This window comes from Naegleria gruberi, assembly GCF_000004985.1.
Source record: "Naegleria gruberi genomic scaffold NAEGRscaffold_8, whole genome shotgun sequence".
NCBI lineage: Eukaryota > Heterolobosea > Eutetramitea > Acrasida > Naegleriidae > Naegleria > Naegleria gruberi.
This window is the reverse complement of record NW_003163319.1, coordinates 239,965-256,680: the sequence shown is the minus strand read 5'-3', so window position 1 is coordinate 256,680 and position 16,716 is coordinate 239,965. Positions and strand designations below refer to the sequence as shown.

General features: G+C 34.8%; 8 protein-coding genes and 1 non-coding gene across 9 annotated transcripts; 5 read left to right on the top strand and 4 right to left on the bottom strand.

Annotated features, from left to right (window-relative positions):
• Nucleotides 1-2,882: 2,882 nt before the first annotated feature.
• On the top strand, nt 2,883-3,755 carry NAEGRDRAFT_31119 (uncharacterized protein; the record flags this gene model as incomplete). Its single annotated transcript, XM_002680847.1, has 1 exon — nt 2,883-3,755. The coding sequence occupies one exon, from the start codon at nt 2,883-2,885 to the stop codon at nt 3,753-3,755; it is 873 nt and encodes a 290-aa protein (XP_002680893.1).
• A 983-nt stretch (nt 3,756-4,738) lies between these two features.
• Nucleotides 4,739-9,643, bottom strand: NAEGRDRAFT_57142 (uncharacterized protein; the record flags this gene model as incomplete). Its single annotated transcript, XM_002680678.1, has 2 exons — nt 4,739-7,417; nt 8,587-9,643. The coding sequence occupies 2 exons, from the start codon at nt 9,641-9,643 to the stop codon at nt 4,761-4,763; spliced, it is 3,714 nt and encodes a 1,237-aa protein (XP_002680724.1). The 3' UTR covers nt 4,739-4,760.
• Nucleotides 9,644-10,129: 486 nt separating this feature from the next.
• On the top strand, nt 10,130-11,035 carry NAEGRDRAFT_63882 (uncharacterized protein; the record flags this gene model as incomplete). Its single annotated transcript, XM_002680846.1, has 3 exons — nt 10,130-10,230; nt 10,322-10,587; nt 10,644-11,035. 3 exons carry the CDS (start codon nt 10,130-10,132, stop codon nt 11,033-11,035), a joined length of 759 nt encoding a protein of 252 aa, XP_002680892.1.
• An 879-nt stretch (nt 11,036-11,914) lies between these two features.
• On the top strand, nt 11,915-12,793 carry NAEGRDRAFT_31146 (cyclin-like protein; the record flags this gene model as incomplete). Its single annotated transcript, XM_002680845.1, has 1 exon — nt 11,915-12,793. One exon carries the CDS (start codon nt 11,915-11,917, stop codon nt 12,791-12,793), a length of 879 nt encoding a protein of 292 aa, XP_002680891.1.
• Nucleotides 12,794-12,963: 170 nt separating this feature from the next.
• On the bottom strand, nt 12,964-13,648 carry NAEGRDRAFT_63880 (uncharacterized protein; the record flags this gene model as incomplete). The annotated part of the gene is made up of 2 exons (XM_002680677.1): nt 12,964-13,421; nt 13,537-13,648. The coding sequence occupies 2 exons, from the start codon at nt 13,646-13,648 to the stop codon at nt 12,964-12,966; spliced, it is 570 nt and encodes a 189-aa protein (XP_002680723.1).
• Nucleotides 13,649-13,758: 110 nt separating this feature from the next.
• NAEGRDRAFT_63879 (uncharacterized protein) lies at nt 13,759-14,433 on the bottom strand (the record flags this gene model as incomplete). Its single annotated transcript, XM_002680676.1, has 1 exon — nt 13,759-14,433. The coding sequence occupies one exon, from the start codon at nt 14,431-14,433 to the stop codon at nt 13,759-13,761; it is 675 nt and encodes a 224-aa protein (XP_002680722.1).
• A 297-nt stretch (nt 14,434-14,730) lies between these two features.
• NAEGRDRAFT_t134 lies at nt 14,731-14,817 on the top strand. Its single transcript has one exon. It is a non-coding gene; the product is annotated as a tRNA-Tyr (tRNA).
• Nucleotides 14,818-14,839: 22 nt separating this feature from the next.
• Nucleotides 14,840-15,246, bottom strand: NAEGRDRAFT_63878 (uncharacterized protein; the record flags this gene model as incomplete). Its single annotated transcript, XM_002680675.1, has 2 exons — nt 14,840-15,169; nt 15,214-15,246. The coding sequence occupies 2 exons, from the start codon at nt 15,244-15,246 to the stop codon at nt 14,840-14,842; spliced, it is 363 nt and encodes a 120-aa protein (XP_002680721.1).
• A 274-nt stretch (nt 15,247-15,520) lies between these two features.
• Nucleotides 15,521-16,468, top strand: NAEGRDRAFT_63877 (uncharacterized protein; the record flags this gene model as incomplete). Its single annotated transcript, XM_002680844.1, has 1 exon — nt 15,521-16,468. The coding sequence occupies one exon, from the start codon at nt 15,521-15,523 to the stop codon at nt 16,466-16,468; it is 948 nt and encodes a 315-aa protein (XP_002680890.1).
• Between the last annotated feature and the right edge of the window lie 248 nt (nt 16,469-16,716).

Sequence of the window (16,716 nt, the reverse complement as noted above, 5' to 3'; positions counted from 1 at the left end):
TCCTGTCACCACTAACACTCAATCAGCCACTCATAGTAAGATCAAGTACTAGTAATCTATTCTATGGTTTCAAGTCCATTTCACAAGTTTGGAATTGCAATAATTGTCCTTCACAAATTCAGTCTCTATTTCTAAATAACACAAACAATCCTGTTGTCATCATTCCAACCAATTACCTAAATTCTATTTCCTCCATGGAAGGAAATTCAAAGGTACTCAACGTCTCATTAACCAGTTCTAATTCATATAACACCTATACTACCTCTCAGAAATATTCCATTGATACAGTATCAACTCATCAAAACTTTGAGCTAGTATCTGGTTTACAATCAGGAGGTTATACATGTGCTGGTCAAACATGTGTCATTGAATTTAATGTACCAACACAAGGCACAACTTTACAAAATGTATTTGAAGGAAGTTTAGCATACACGTCAACACAACTCTATGGCAAGCAGATATTCAGATTTACCAATAATTTTGCCTCCCAATATACTGGATCCCTCACCACTAGCATTGTGGAAGCATCTCAATACTCCTTAAAAGTACCTGTTTCTTACTCTGTATTTGATCAACTCGGTTTGCTTCTTACAAATATTGAGAGAACTTATTCAATTTCAAGCAGTATTGTAATTGGAACTTTTGTTTTTGATCCATATTTAAATAATTTACCTTCTACTACTCCACTTCAATACTCCTGGTCATGTTTTGATAAGCAGACCAAGCAGCAAATTTCTGCAAGCATTTGCAGTGGAACAACAAACACATTGACAATTGGTGCTGGTAATTTACCTGTAGGAGATTACACTATCAGTTTAACTGCTTCGGTTTCTGGTATAGCTAGTCAGACTCTGAGCGGAACAATCAGTGTTGTAAATGTACCTCAGAATGTTCCCGCCATTAAACTAAATACCATTCCAGACGTTTATCCTTACGGAAAGAGTTTGTTAATTCAGGCCACTATAACCTCTGCATCAACTATTTCTGAATTGAAATGGGAATTGATTCAAGGAACAATCAAACTTTTCAATGGTGAGAATAGTGTTTCAGCTGTTATACAACAATCGGCAAGGAATACTGCATTTTCAACCAACATTCAAAGTAACTTGTTGATAGATAGTTCTAGATTGATTCAGGGAGAGAACTACAAGATTCAATTGAAGGTAACAAATGGGCAAGGTCAATCATCTGCAAATGTGATCACAACTGTTGATTTGATGCCAAGATTCAGTTGCCAATTATATGATCCTTTGAATTCAAATGTTGCCTATGAAACTTCATTTGTCATTTCGTGTGTGAATAATAAGGAGAAGATATCTGGTTTCATTATGCAAGTTAATAATGGTACTTCAAGAGTTGGAATTCTTTCAAACACTCCAAAATCAGTAACTGTAACACCACTTCCATTTGTTAATGGTGGAAATTTAAATGTAATTGTCAAGCTTGTAACAACAAGTGGTTCTTTAGCAATTGCTAAGTACAACATTGTTGTAAAATTGCCCTCTGGTCTTGCTGCTGATAATTCATTCACTTCCAGATATAACTATCTCAATACTCAATATCAACTGTTGAAATCTCAAAAGCAAATTTCTATTTATACAGCAAATTATATCTCATCCTTGTTGTCCTTATTTATTCAAGACACTCCAATAGCCCTATTGCCTTCTTTACTTGATTCAACAACCTCCAATCAAATAGTAGTATTATTGGTTGATATGAGTTCAGTTCTGTATCAAATGAAGAACACAGGTTATAACGTCGATGAGAAGATTATTGCCTTGGTCGTTCCACCCTTGAGAACAATCTATGTATTATTGAATACGCTATCACCAAGCACTGTTTCCACTCAAAGTTCAAGTCTTTCATCTTGGATGACTTACATCTTTTCGAGTATTAGTGCATCCTCAAATATTTACTCCCCTTCAGTTCTTCCTTTCATTATTGACAATGAACATTACAATGAGATTGTAGATTTGTTCAATATTATGAGCACCGTTTCTTCCCCTGCTCCATTCGTCAATAATATGGCCAACTTGAATAAGTTGTTAATTTCTCAAAGTTCTAATACTACTGGCAACTCTATTATTCACACAGATTTGCCTCAAGGAGAAACAAACATGCAAACAGGATTGTTGCTAAACCAATTGGATGGAAAGGCTGTTTCCATGATTGGAACCAATGTAGTATTCCCATCTGATTTTTCAAGTCAATTATCTGCTCTTGGTTTCGACAATACTCTTTCTTATGATATTAGCTACTCTTCATACGTATCTTCTGACCTGATTAGTCCTCTGATTGATATTTCTGTTCAATTGAGTGGTGCTTTAGTTAAAGTTAACAAGCTTAACAATAAGATTGTAATCAATTTCAATAACTTGGTGTATAAGGCCAATTCTACTAGTAACATTACCTGTACATATTATGATACAACCAATAATAAGTGGGCCTATGATGGATTAACTACTAACTTTGTTTTAACCAAGAATGAGTCTAATACTTTATATTTCAATATTAACTGTTATACGACTCACCTTACTTCTTTTGGTGTAATTGATAGCCAAGCTACATCTTCATCAACACCGACAGTACCAACAGTATCAAAGAGAATCACAACAGACGATCAATCTCTTGGTATAGGACTAGGTGTTGGCCTCTCTCTAGGCATTCTCCTATTGATAATTATTATTGTTGTGATTGTAATAATAGTTGTCTTATTGAGAATCAAGGCAAAGAGAAAGAAGGAACAATTAGATCAAGAATCACAAAGATTACACCAAAAAGAACAGTTACAAAGTTCTCAAAACACTGCCAACTTCCCTAACAATAGTTTTTATATTGAATTGCAAACATCAGCTTCCTTGGATTTCCCATCAAACAACAGTATGTCATTTGCTCCACTCCACAACAATTCTGCAGGTTCAAATACATCCACCTCGTCTGATCCAATTTCACAAAGATATAAAAACATGTCAAAGATTGGTCAAGGCGGATTTGGATCAGTTTTTAGAGCAACAGACAGTAGAAACAACCATGAAAAGGCGCTCAAAGTTATGAAATTCACATCCTTTGAAGATTTGAATTCAATTATGAAAGAAGGGGCTCAATTGATGAATATCAATCACCCTTACATTCTCAAAGTCAATGAATTCTTTGTTGACAATGATCAATTATTGTGTATTGATATGGATTATTATGAAAAGGGAGATTTAACCAATCTTATCAAGTGTGAGGGATACTGTTCAGAAATAATAGTTAGAAAGATTTTGGATCAATCATGTCAAGCTTTGGATTACATTCACTCAAGCATGTCATTAATTCACAGAGATATCAAACCAAATAACATTTTTATCAAATCAATCGATGAAAATGATGTCCACATCATTGTTGCTGACTTTGGTTTAGCTCGTCAAAATCAAGGATCTGTAAATGTTTCTTACTGTGGTACACCTCTTTTCATGTCTCCTGAAATGTCAGTCGGTGGAAAATACAATTCAACAACTGATATATACAGTTTAGGTGTGACTATATACCAAATTATGAGTAAAGATACAGATACCTCAATCAGTCAACTCTACATGATGAAAGAAACAGAAACTGTTAAAGAATTCCTAAAAGAAAAATTAACAAACGCTGGAAAATACTCTCAAGACTTGATTGATTTAACAATTTCCATGTTGGCCAAAGATTATCAATCAAGACCATCAGCCAAAGCCATTCTTGACCATTTGGAGAAACAAACACCACATAACCAATAAATTTTCTTCTCCACTGATCATTGTTGCTGAATGAATTGAATTGGATTTTGTGGAACATTTCATTATTGTAAAGTTTCACCTCTTCTAATAATAGAAGAAAAAATGAGTCAACATCTACCACCTGCTGCCGCCACTGGTAATTCTCAAAATAATAATGGTGTAGTTCCTCTGCTGCAGCTGCTGGTTATTCTTATGAACAATTCGAAAATCAACAAAAGAATATCGAGAGTGAAATTAAAAAGTATCCGATCGTTGATCCGGAAGCTTCAAATTTAACTGTTGAAACATTGTCATACAACATGCATGATCAAAGTGTTCAGGAAAAGATTAAAAAATCTTCATTTATGAAGGAATATAAAAAGATTAGAGGAATTAGAGGTGATGGCAATTGTTTCTTGAGAGGATTTGTGTTTGAATTGCTGGAATATTTGATTGATCAGAAAAATCCTGAATTGACAAAAAGTATAATTTCACGTATTGACAAGTATTATCATGCATTGATTAATGATTTGAAATATCCAGAGTATTGTCTTGAAGATTTCTATGAATCAACCAAGAGAGTATTTGAGCTAGTAAGGGATGGATCTATTGCTGATGTGAATACTCTTATTGAGAACTATTTCAGTGACAAGACACCTGATACCATGATGGAATCAGATGCTCTCATTTGCTTTTTCAGATTTTTGCTTTCTTGTTATATTCAATTGAACTCTGATGACTTTTTACCATTCTTTTTGGATCAATATGCTACTGCAAAAGATTTCTGTTCGAGAGAAATTGAAATTATGGGAAAGGACAGTGACAACATTCATATTACTGCCCTCGCAGCAGCATTTGGAGTTAAGGTTAGAATTGAAGTTTTGGATGCTCAAACAAGATCTGATGTATCAATATTTGGTTATACCATTCCTGAAGATGGTTCAAGTGAAGAACCAATTATTCACCTCCTCTTCAGACCAGGTCATTATGAAATTCTCTACAAGGCAAATTAAAAAATATTTATTCTCACAAGTTTTGCTTTCTTTTGCCGAACACCTTTGGTCCAGTGGTATTTGGTGTATTTGTTGTCTTTCTTGGTGTTTGTCTTGGCACTCTGTTGGCAGTTGCATTGACAGTTCTGTTAAGGTTGTTGAGTCTGTTATTGGCAGTGGCTGCTGCCTTGTTAGTAAGAACTGGTTGTTCTGTTCCAATAAAGGAAGCCAAATTAGAATTTGTACCTCCAGTGAATGGAGGAAGCTCATCTCCAATACTCTTTGGTGTGTAGTTTGATGGATCCTCGTCGTGCGAAAGTTTTGTTGAAGATTGCTTCTTATTATGAGATAGAGAAAGATCATCATCGTCTATTCTATCATGTTGCTCGCCTACCTGGAAGGTAACAATTGGTTTCTTGTTTGTACTACTTGGTTGTTCCACTTTGTTTGGTTGAGTTGGCTTTTTCATCCTTTCTGTAACATCAAATACGTGATCCATTTCATTTCTCAATGAGGTAATATAATTGAAATCTCTTTCAACAATAATATCAGTTGGTTGCTTATTTGGTGACTCAATCTTTTTGTAAAAATCTTCTTTGAATGTACTTGGCTTTAAAATGGTTTGAATATTATCTTTGGAGAGATTGAGATTTTCAGGATGTTGCTTGCTATTAGTTCCAAGTGTTGAAATAGGTGGTGGAATAATTGATGATGTTGTCGATTTGGTGACTTGACCTCCGAGGGTTTTAGGTAAGCCAAAGTTGTTAGTATCTGCAAAATCAGTTCTTTGATGCAGTGATGGAGATGGTAAGAAAGTTTGGCTGGTTGTATTGGTCAAGTAAGGAAGATGTAATTCATTCCTACTCAAACTAAAATCATTCCTCTCATCAATGAAAGTACTTCTAGGAGAGAAGAATTGGTAAATCATCTTGGTTATAATACCAATTCCAACAATTCCAGCAATGTACATGATCAAACGACGCCAATTAGTTCTCCTCAATGATGATTTGAGGTTGTGTAACCAATTTCGTAATCGCCCCATTAGAGTTAGTGATGATTTGTTTTCTGATGGTTTTCCACGAATGAAATCCTTAATGGAATCCTTTTCCAGATTTGTGGCTGGAGATTCCTTTTCAGAGACCATTCTTTCTCGTTCTTTGGAAATAACCAAATGTAAAATGTAAAAGCAATTTTCCAAGATTTCTTGCTCAGATTCGAGTTTTGGAAACTTTAATGGGTTCATAGCAGCAGCACTTTCTGGAATTTCCCATTTTCCTTTCCATAAACTATAGAGATCATGATTTGGCTTGAATTTACATATTATTTCAATGATTGCACTTCTGAAGAAAGTCAAATCATCTATGGAAAGTTGAGAAAATCCTTTTCCAACCTTACAATATTCTTCATATTGAGAAAGGGAAGTGAAATTTTCTCTTTGTGAGTTATTTTGTTTGTGTTCGATATATTTTGAAATTAGTCGAAGGACCAAATAAATGACCTTCCAGTCCATATTGACAGCAGGGAAAGCCTCGGCCTTGTTTTCGTTATTGCCATTAGCAGTACTACTACTAGGTGAAGAAGAGGTACCAGAAGCCTTATTCCATTTCTGAACAAGTTTCTGATAAATCTCTGGAGTGAAACAGTAATTTCTAATAATATGGTAGAGCACACTCGAAGCATGGAATAAATGGTCGGTTTCTATATAGAGAAAACAAACTGTTTTCATCAATGTTAATTCTTGATCTGAAATAACTGTAACATTATCCTCCTTTTCAGCTGTATTTTGAGCTATTGATTCAAATAAGAGGTCAAAAATACGAAAGTGAATAGCCTTCTGCAAATCACATAAACTTTCTCTCTGTGTCTCAATAAAGAATGAAAGAATGGCAGCATTATGATATCCATGCCACAATTGAATATTTGAAGAATTCTTTTCAGACTTTTTCCTATTTTCCTTCCTCAGCTTTAAGAATAGTGTATCCCTCAATTGAGCCCAATAATTAAAGTAGACTTCATATTTAGGATCCAGTACACTCTCCTCAATATCATACGAATCAATGATGGTAGTTTGTGAATCGGCAACAAGTTTTTCATTCAATGGTGATGAGGAGTATTTGGTAATTAATTTCTTTGGAATAAAGTACCAAATAGGGCTTTCAATATCAATGGAACGACTCATAACCTTCTCCAATGTGAGAGAATTGGGAGAATTTTCATCCTCTTCATCCATGTCCTGTAATTTGGCTCTCCAAGATTTTTGAAATGCATTCACTAACCAGAATGGATGTTTGAAAAAGATTGATGAATTAGTGCCATGATTGGATGGATCATTTTCTGGAGTTGTTACTGCATCATCAGTTTCTTCATCTTGGATGTGTGGTGTTGCTGGAGAGAGAAGTCTCGAAGAGGTAACAATTTTCGGATGAAATGTTACTGATTTCTTTCTCTTAATATTACTTTGAAGAAGATTATCGGTAGGACTTGTTGGTGGGCTCGTATCGGTGATCATCATGGTTGGACTTGTTGGAGAGGAGCATGGAGAAGAACTGTCTGAACCTGTTTCCATCGCCGACGATGATGATATTGGTTGTTGTTGTGATTGTTGTTGAGGAGTTTGTGGAGAAGTTAATTTGGTCATTCCATCACTATTATTTTCATCATGATGATCAATTGCATCGTTAGTAACCAATGCTGGTGAGGAGAATAAAGAATTATTTACAAGTGTTTTTTCTGTCATTGATTCCGACGAAAGAGAATGATGATCTATTATTGTATGGTTAGGATTAGTGTTATCTATATACTCGTCACTATTAGTGTCCACTGGTGTTGTTGTTGTTGTAGTAACTGAAAATGTTGTTGTTGGTTCCTGTTGTTGTTGCATGATGAAGGGAGTAGCTTCTGTTGAAGAAATTTTGGAGGGAGATTCTAAAGTTGAGGGCAAACCACTCATTTTTGTTTGATTTTTCAATTCAAAAAAAAAACGTTTTCAACAGAAAAATCCAATAGCGATACGAAAAGCTAGTGAATGTAATTTTCTCTAATTAGAATGACTTTCAGGGTACCATTATGGATGATAGTGTGAATGATGAAGGTTCAACAGTGGTTTGTTGTTGACTCTCTTGTTTGATTGGATGATGAATGACAGGACAGAAACCTTGTGTTGAAAAACGAAACTCTATCGGTTTCCATAAAGGAATCATGAAAATAATCAACATGGGTAATATTAATGATGATATCTCGAAGGAATACTTCATCTACAACAGTATCAACAAAATGTGAGATATTCAGTGGTGCTAAATGCCATCATTTCACAAAGAGTGACAAATCAGCACAACTATTGTTTTACATGTTTGATTTATTTGTACATTATTGTTGCTTCTCTTCAGGTTTTGGTTGAAGAGCTGATTGCTCATCAGCTGCTTTTGGCTTGGTTTCTTCAACTTTGAGCTTGGTTTCTTCAATTTTTGGCCTATTTCTAATGCAAGTTGGAGCTTTGCCACATGGTTCCTCTGGCTTTTCCTTGGAGATTAATTTGAATGGTTGAGAGGAGACAATCTTTTCATCACCAGACTTGATAGCCAAAGTATAGCTGGAAGAATCAGAAATTCCATGTCTCTTTTCACCTTCCTTTTCAACTCTAAAGCAACATTCCAAGTATTGAGATGCACCACGGAAAGCAATAACTGGTGGACTATTATCAGTTCTCTTTCCAAGAGTTGAGTAACATGCAAATGGAGACTTGGTACTATCACTTGATTCAACAAAGAGTGACAAATCAGCACCATCCTTAATAATTTGATTGAATCTATCTGATTCTACTTGAGTTGGTTTGTATTTGAGAATGTAATGGTATCCTTTACCTGCTTGAGATCCATTGTAGGCTAAACTCTTTGTCTTTCCACAACATGTTGAAATCTTTGGGAAGAGAGAGTACATTCTATCACTACAACCATTAGCCTCATCAGCCTTATGCTTGGTATTCAACTTTCTTCTTCTTCTATAGAGAATACCTTCACCAGGAACAAGTCTATCAAAGAGAGAATCGTTATTATCATCAATTTCAATTCTCTTTCTCTTCATTTCTTCTATCTTTTCCTCTTCATCAATCTTTCTCTTCTTTTCATAATTTCTCTTGGTAGGGGTTCTTTCTTCAATTTCATCTTCAATAATTGATGCTTGGTAATCACTATCACTACTATTATCTTGTTCTTGATATTGCTGTTGCTGTTGTTGTTGTTGCTGTTGAGAATAGTTTGTTGGATGAGGATGATACATTGGGACTGGAACAACAATATAAACAGGTTGTGTTCCTGGAGGAACTCTCACTTGAGGAATAGTAAGTGGAGGTAATGTATGGGAAAAGGTAATTCTTCCTTCTTCATATTCATCGTCAGAAGCATTGGATTTAGATCTTTTCTTTGATGATGATGGTGGAGATGAAAGTATATATGGTGAATAAGGTTGTGGATATTGGCTTGATTGTGGATTGCTGCTTGATGGAGGTTGCAAGAAAGGTGGAGGTGAAACAACAGCTTGTGAAAATACAGGCTGATAGGAAGGTGGAGAGGATGGAGATTGACTCTTAACCTTTTTACCTCTTCGTGATGAACCTACTGTTGGAATTGGCATTGGTTCTGGAAAGTCTTCCAAGTTTTCTGTTTGTTTGTAGAGTCTACCCTTCTTTCTACTTGGTCTTCCCTTTCTAAGGGCAGGTTTTTCACCCTCAACAGGACTCTCATGATCATTGATAGGAAGAGTTGATGCAGTTTCCTGGTCAGTTCTCTGGACGAAGAGGGAAAAGTCTTGAAGTGCTTGTTGATCGCTTATTTGACTGCTAGAAGAACCAATTAATGCTGATGATGATGAAAGATTAATAATTGAATGTGCTATTTCAGAGTCTGATGCGGTAGTATCCATCCTTATAGTTGTTGGTCTTGTTAGTGGTTGTGAATATATTAGGTAGAATTAATTTTCTTGATGATGAAATTAGCCTTAAATTGCGAGCAGCGAGAGAAGGCGAATATTTTAGCTTGACTACTGCTGCAATACGAATCAGTGGATTATTTTTATTTCGTATGGTTTTTTAAGGATAGGCAGAACTTTACACAGGCTCGTGTGTTTGTAGAGAGAAAAATTCTTGGAGGGAAGAAATTTTTGTAATGAGCAAGCCTTAATATCGGAGGCTTTTTGTATTCTTGCAAATTATCATCATTTGAGCGTATAGACACCCACCATTAATTCATAAAATTCATATTCTAGAGATTGGACATATTATCATACAATTAATTTTAATTAACTGAATTTCGTATTATTTATTGAGCATTATAACTGCATCTTGATGCGCAAACTTTCCCTCCACAATTATACACCTCAGTTGAAGCCAACCTCTCTACAATTAAAAAAATGGGAGGAAATTCATCAAAGAAGAAGGATTCACCAAACAAATCTTCCTCTTCAACACTGCCTAAACAAGAGAGTAAGAGTAGGATGATTGTTGAGAAAATGTAGGTTTTTTAAATTGGAAATGAATCGGTTAATAATGAAAATGGAATAATGGCAACACATCTTATTGGAATATGTTGATGACATCATCAGAGTGGTTTCGGGATTAAAGATGAGTGGAAAAACATTTCTTATTGAAAAGATTTTGGATTATTTGACCATTCCGAACTTTTCTGATTTCAAACAATTTAAATTAAAGGAAGGTAAAAAATTGGATTTTGTAGAAATGGATAAGGAAAATCTACTTAAGGGAAGGAATTTAATTGGAGTCAAGGGATTGATCTATGTCATTAATAGAAAGGATTATATTTCATTGCATTACAGTTTGGAGGCATTGTTGAATATTGTCAAACAAAATTGTAGGTTTCATCAAACAATATTTGGAATTTTTATGAAATCAAATTGAAATTTTTAGCATTCCTCCATTCGATACCAATTCTCATTGTTGCAATCAATTTTAAAGTGACACCACCAATAGATTCATTCCAAAGCAAGGCAATATTTGAGGAGGAATTTCAAGCAGCTTACAATCAATTATTCTCACTATTGAGCAGAAACTTTAAGAGTCAGTGTCAATATTTTGAAATGGAACCTTGTGAAACAATGGAGGATACCTCCCAACAATCCCACATTATTGAACAACTCTTGCAGCAGCTTTCCTTTACATCCCAAATTGAAACCAAGACCACCTTTGATGAAAAGGTGAGAGAAGCCAGACAAGAGAAGGATTTCCAACACTATGTCCAAACAATGAGTCACAAGAATCAAGTACCACATCCAGTCTCTCCCTCTTCGATTTTTGTTTAAGTGAGGTTTCTACAAGTCGAGTCTATTAGAAAGATCAAATCAAACATGTAAAATTTCAAGCACTACTCTGTGCAAAGATAAGACACGTAGCGTCTGGTTTCAAGAATAATTGAAAATGTGAAAAAAGACAATTTAATAAAATCTTCATCTTTGAATAACGACGTTAGTGCAACTTCAACAAGGTTCTCATCATCTTCTTCAATCACCAAGCACTCGCCTAAATAGGATCCAAAAACAGTTACGTTTTGTAAACAATCTGTAACGAAAAGAGAAATCATAGCCGTTACACAAATTTTTTAAAAATTAATTAAAAGCAAAATAACAGCCAAATTTTCAAAAAATCATCTTTAAAAAATTATCTCGACAACAATCTTCCGTAGATAATATTGTTGCCAACAAATTACATAATCAACAAGAAGAATACATTGTTCCTAACCTAAAATGTTCGGCTCCAATACTTTCCAATCCGATATGTACAATCAAAATTCCATGATGATTGATACAGAGAATCAACTCTCAACCTCCTTGAATAATATGGCCATCGATGGTCATAAGAGAAATTTGGTTTCCTATGGTCAACAGACAACAACCACATCGACTGCCTTTTCTGCCAAGCAATTCCAAGCACCAACCTCAACCATGAATACAGCTGCTAATAGACGTGCTTTGGGTGATATTTCTAATATCAAGACTAGTAGCATTCAAAATACTACAACTGGTCTTATGACTCAAAAGCAACCATTGAGTGCTAGATCAACTGCTCCATCAACCACCACAACTACAACTAATAATTCAGTCGTCTTGCAAACTAATCAAAAGACACAAAAGGAAACTTTATATACCTCTCCAGTGAGGAAGACTAACTCTGAATCCATGATGATGAGTCCAAAGATTGATGCCAATGATACTAACAATTCACTTGCCTGTACTGAATATGTTAAGGATATTTTTGCTCACTACAAGTCAATTGAGTCCAAGTATTTGCCGGATCCAACCTACATGTCCAGACATCCAAACTTTAATGATCAAACCAGATTGTTGACTATCAATTGGTTGATGACCATTCATGGTTATTATGAATTCTCACCTGAAACTATGTATCTCTGTGTTAACATTTTTGATAGATTCTTGAGCTCCCATCCAGATATGGCTTTGGATAAGATTCACTTGGTTGCCATTACCTCATTGTTCATTGCTTCAAAGTATGAAGAAATCAAACCACTCAATACTTCTCATCTTATCAAGATGACTCGTAAGGCCTATACCAAGGAAGATATCCTCATTATGGAAAGACTCATCTTGAAGACTCTCGACTTTAACTTGACTATTGCTAGTGTCTATGTCTTTTTGAAGAGATACTTGAAGTGTAGTGGTAACTTTGATAATGTTCAAGTCCAAATTGCAACCTTTGTTGCTGAAATGTCCCTCTACGATACAGCCATGTTGAATTATACACCAAGTACCATTGCTTGTGCTGCCATTTATGTTGCCAGATCACTCAGAAAATGTGGTGGTGACAAGTGGAATTCCAACTTGGTCTATTACTCTGGAAAGACTGAAGATGATATTTTACCATGTGCTAAACAAGTTTACTACTTTATGAAATGTTTCTGCAGTACACCAACCTTTGAAAGTGGTAGAAAGACTGCTGATAAGAATTACTTGCTTGTCAAATTCTCCAAGCCAGAACACTTGAAGATTTCAGAAAGCATTAAGCAAGTCTTTGAACAAAAGAAGAGAGGTCGTGAACAACAATAAGCTTCTCTCTTTGTGTAAATTTATCCAACAACAACAACAATTATAACAATTAAATCGAGTGTTGATGCGAGCTTTCTGGTAACGAATGATTTCCAGAACATGCATTCAAACCCTAAGTAACCTACTAGTTTCACTCTTACAAATAAATACATTTAAATTTCATAAATAATTTATTGAGTTAATCTGTACATGTTACCATACTGAATGGTTGGTTGCTGTTTTTCGTCAACTTCTACAATGACTACTGACATGGTATTTTGATCGACAATTTTATAAGTGGTTGTCACAAAAGCTGTTGGCAGAACAACGTTAAAAGTTGCCACACCAGGTGATGAATAATATTCACCCTTACACACAACTCCTAGATATTTCCACTGGAATGTTTGACATTCTGGTTGTTGAGAACTCAAACTAGACTTGGAAAATAGAGGTGAAGATGAAGGTGTTGTACTAGTATTGCTAAAAATCATTTCATAGGCAAATTTCAAATCGTGTAATGAATTTCCGAATGAAAATCTTGCATATCTATTTCCAGCATTTGCTGCTGACAAATCCGATACATAACTACTTTCATATTTTGAATTTTCTTCATATTGAACAAATGTATTACTCGTCGATAGGTGTTGATCTAATTTATATTCCAATTTGATTAATTCCAATATATTATTTAAATTGTTAGATATTTAACATTTCAATAAATAATAATTATTTAACATTGTCGTCAATGTTTGACAATTACATACAAATTCCTCCAAATTCTCTCCACTCTAAATTACGTTTCCATTTTCCGAGAAGATATTTGAAAAAATCCGATGGTGGTTGAGCTGATCCTTCCTGTTGTTGATCTTTTGACATTTTTTATTAATTTATTTATTTAACATAGTAATTCAATTGTGTTTAGATTAATAGATAATTACACCTGTCATCATTAAATAATAAGTATTCAATTTCTGTTTTGTTAAATTTTAAAGTAAATTTGAACTCTCATCTATTTCATCATCATCATCATCATCATCTTGTTTTGATTTTCGGGGTGGAAGTGCCAATTCAGGAGGAAACTCAAAGCTCCTTATTGGTCTATCATCATACATTTGTGATTGTCTCAATTTAATTGGAGAAATTGGTAAGGTAAGTGAAGTTTCCAAATGAGCCTCTGATTGATCTTGTACCATCGACGAATTATTACTATTCACATTTTCACCAATCTTATGCTGATGATAAGCATTGGATATCAGTGTTCCCCTCAATACCGAAGCACTCTTCAAATCATTCCAAAACTCTATAGCCTCTCTCCTATATCTTAAACACAACCCAATTGAAATCAAAGCACCACTAATCACCAATAGTGAGGAAATTATCAGTGCAATCATACTTCCTCCTTCACAATTACCCTCTCCATCCAAACCTTGAAAAACACAATCAGCCATATACAAGAAAAACACCACCATCGTCAATACAACAGAAATGATGAGGAAGAGTATCGAGGAGCCAAAGTAGCGTTTGAACCTTTCAAAGTCTTGATTCCTTCCAGAGGGAAAATAACCAGACTCTTCATCCACTTGTCGGTAATTATTGTTGTGTACTGTTGTGTTTGATGAGGAAGATTGATAGTAAGGCTGAGCTAAAACTGTGCACGACATTTTTATGTGGCTTGAACTTTTAATGAGTTGATGGCCATTCTCATCACTGTGAAGAGATCCGTAAAAGGTAAATGGTTATGGATATTAGAGAGTTCTACCAATAAGCAAGAAACTTATTAAGATCAGCCAAATGTTAGATATACTGCTTTCTCTATCATTTTATGAATCTGTTCTAAGAGCAAAGCACTTATAATTCCTCTCATTGCTTCTTATATTTTCAAGAGTTCAGTTATTTTTATGTTTCAGTGTCATTAAGGTTGAGTAATATATTAAGCCCATTTAATAAAAATAGTGTAACCGATGATAGCTCAGCTGGTAGAGCATGGGACTGTAGCAAGAAAAACTGTCATCCTGTGGTCGGCGGTTCGATTCCGTCTCATCGGATCATTTTACCTCGATAAGTTTTTTATTTCTTATCCTCTTCATTGTTGGTTTCCACATTTACTGACTTATTTCTCTTAGAGTTTATCCAATTCTTTGCCTTGTTAATTTTCTCACCCACAACTTCTTTTGTTTCATGAATGGCTTCCTTCCTTTCCTCTCGTCTCTTTTCCTTGTATTCTAATTGTCTTTCCTTCGTCTTGTGATTATAATATGCTCCAACACCCATACTAATCACAGCCAAAGAAATCATCAAGGTTCTCAAATCAATATTGAAGAAATTTCTTGGAGCTCTCGATCCATTATTTTGTTGATTGTTTCGGAATGATGTTGAAAAGAATCGTTGTGAAGTCTTCTGTTGAAAATGAGCGACCCAAACTTCTCTACTACTAAACTTACTTTTAATGGTTGAGTTAAAAGTCGTTTGAACATTTTTTTACTGTGATCTTGATTTCTTTCAAGTTGATTGAATTAATAAATCTAAAGGTAGGACGGAATTTGATTGAAACAAAAGAGTTCAAAAAGTTGCAAATTATAATGTTGATATCGGCAAGCATCAAATCCTTCATTGATCTGCTTTAACTATGCTGAATAGGATTCAGAGCGCTCTTTAAATTCCCCTACACAATTTGGAACGTTACCATTAAGGATATGAAAGATTTAATGGATGAAAAGTCATCTGAATGAGATAGTTATGCCTTAAAAAATGTCAGCTGACTTATCACTCATTTCACCAGCAGTTTCTTCAAGCTATAGTACATGTAAGAAAGATAGTATGGGAGAGAATATTGGAAAGATAGTTACAATGGTATTTGTTGTTCCAAGAGTTGATGTACATGCTCCCCCTTCCTCTGATGTTCTACTCAACGCATTTAAGCATACAAACCCCAGTGCCTTCAAAGTAACAGAAATCATGACAGGCGTTCTGGTCTTCATTCTTTTGGTCATTAGTTTGGCGCATGGAAGGGAAAGGGTTTACATACTTCCTCGATTTCTATTCATCAGGGCAACTTTAATCAATCTCAGAACTCTCTGTATTAGTTTTACAACCTTCAGTATCCCAACAAGGGTACTCTCTCAACAATGTTCGAATCTTCAAGAGCTGACTCAAGAAAAGTTGTGGAAATCTATTAACCTTTTCGAGTTTAGTGAAACATGTGGAGATTACGTCTTTTCTGGACATGCCACCACACTCATTGTTGCTGTTTGGTTTGTGTGGTATTACAGAAGGAGTATTTCAATAATTTCATCCCTATCATCATCTAGATCATCATCAGCCTTTATCAAATTGATGAATGTCCTTCTGATTTGTTTGGTTGTGATTGGATGTATGTGTATTCTATTTGCAAAGGAACATTATTCAGTGGATGTATTTGTTGGAGGCCTGATTTCAGTCATGAGGTGTGCTCTGTATCATTTACTGGTGGATTTGTATAGAAAACGTTGTGAGGAGGATTCAATAATCCCTGAAAAATGTGGGGTTGTGTATTCATTTGTGGTTCAGATTGGTGGAGGGTGGCTGGAAGAACAAGGATTCAGAAAATATTTAACTCAATTGGGGCTCATGTGGAAAATTAAGTATCAACTTTTTAGAAAACAAAATAGCTTGAGAACATCTTGTAAAATTAATATTTGTAATTTCTCCAAGTATTAACTTCTTCATAAACAACAATTTGGAAACTATTTCATATCTTTGTTGATGACGTTGTTGATTATTTTATTAATAGTCCAAATCTTAAAAATCTCAAACACATTATTTTTATCTTGGTCTGGGTGATTCTAGCTCTGATTCTGTTTCTTTGAATGGTCTGGTAAGGTAATCTAAATGGATTGATGTTGGAGATTAGAGTTTTAAAAAATAATTTAATATTTTATTTACATATCATCTTCTCTGTCGAGTCC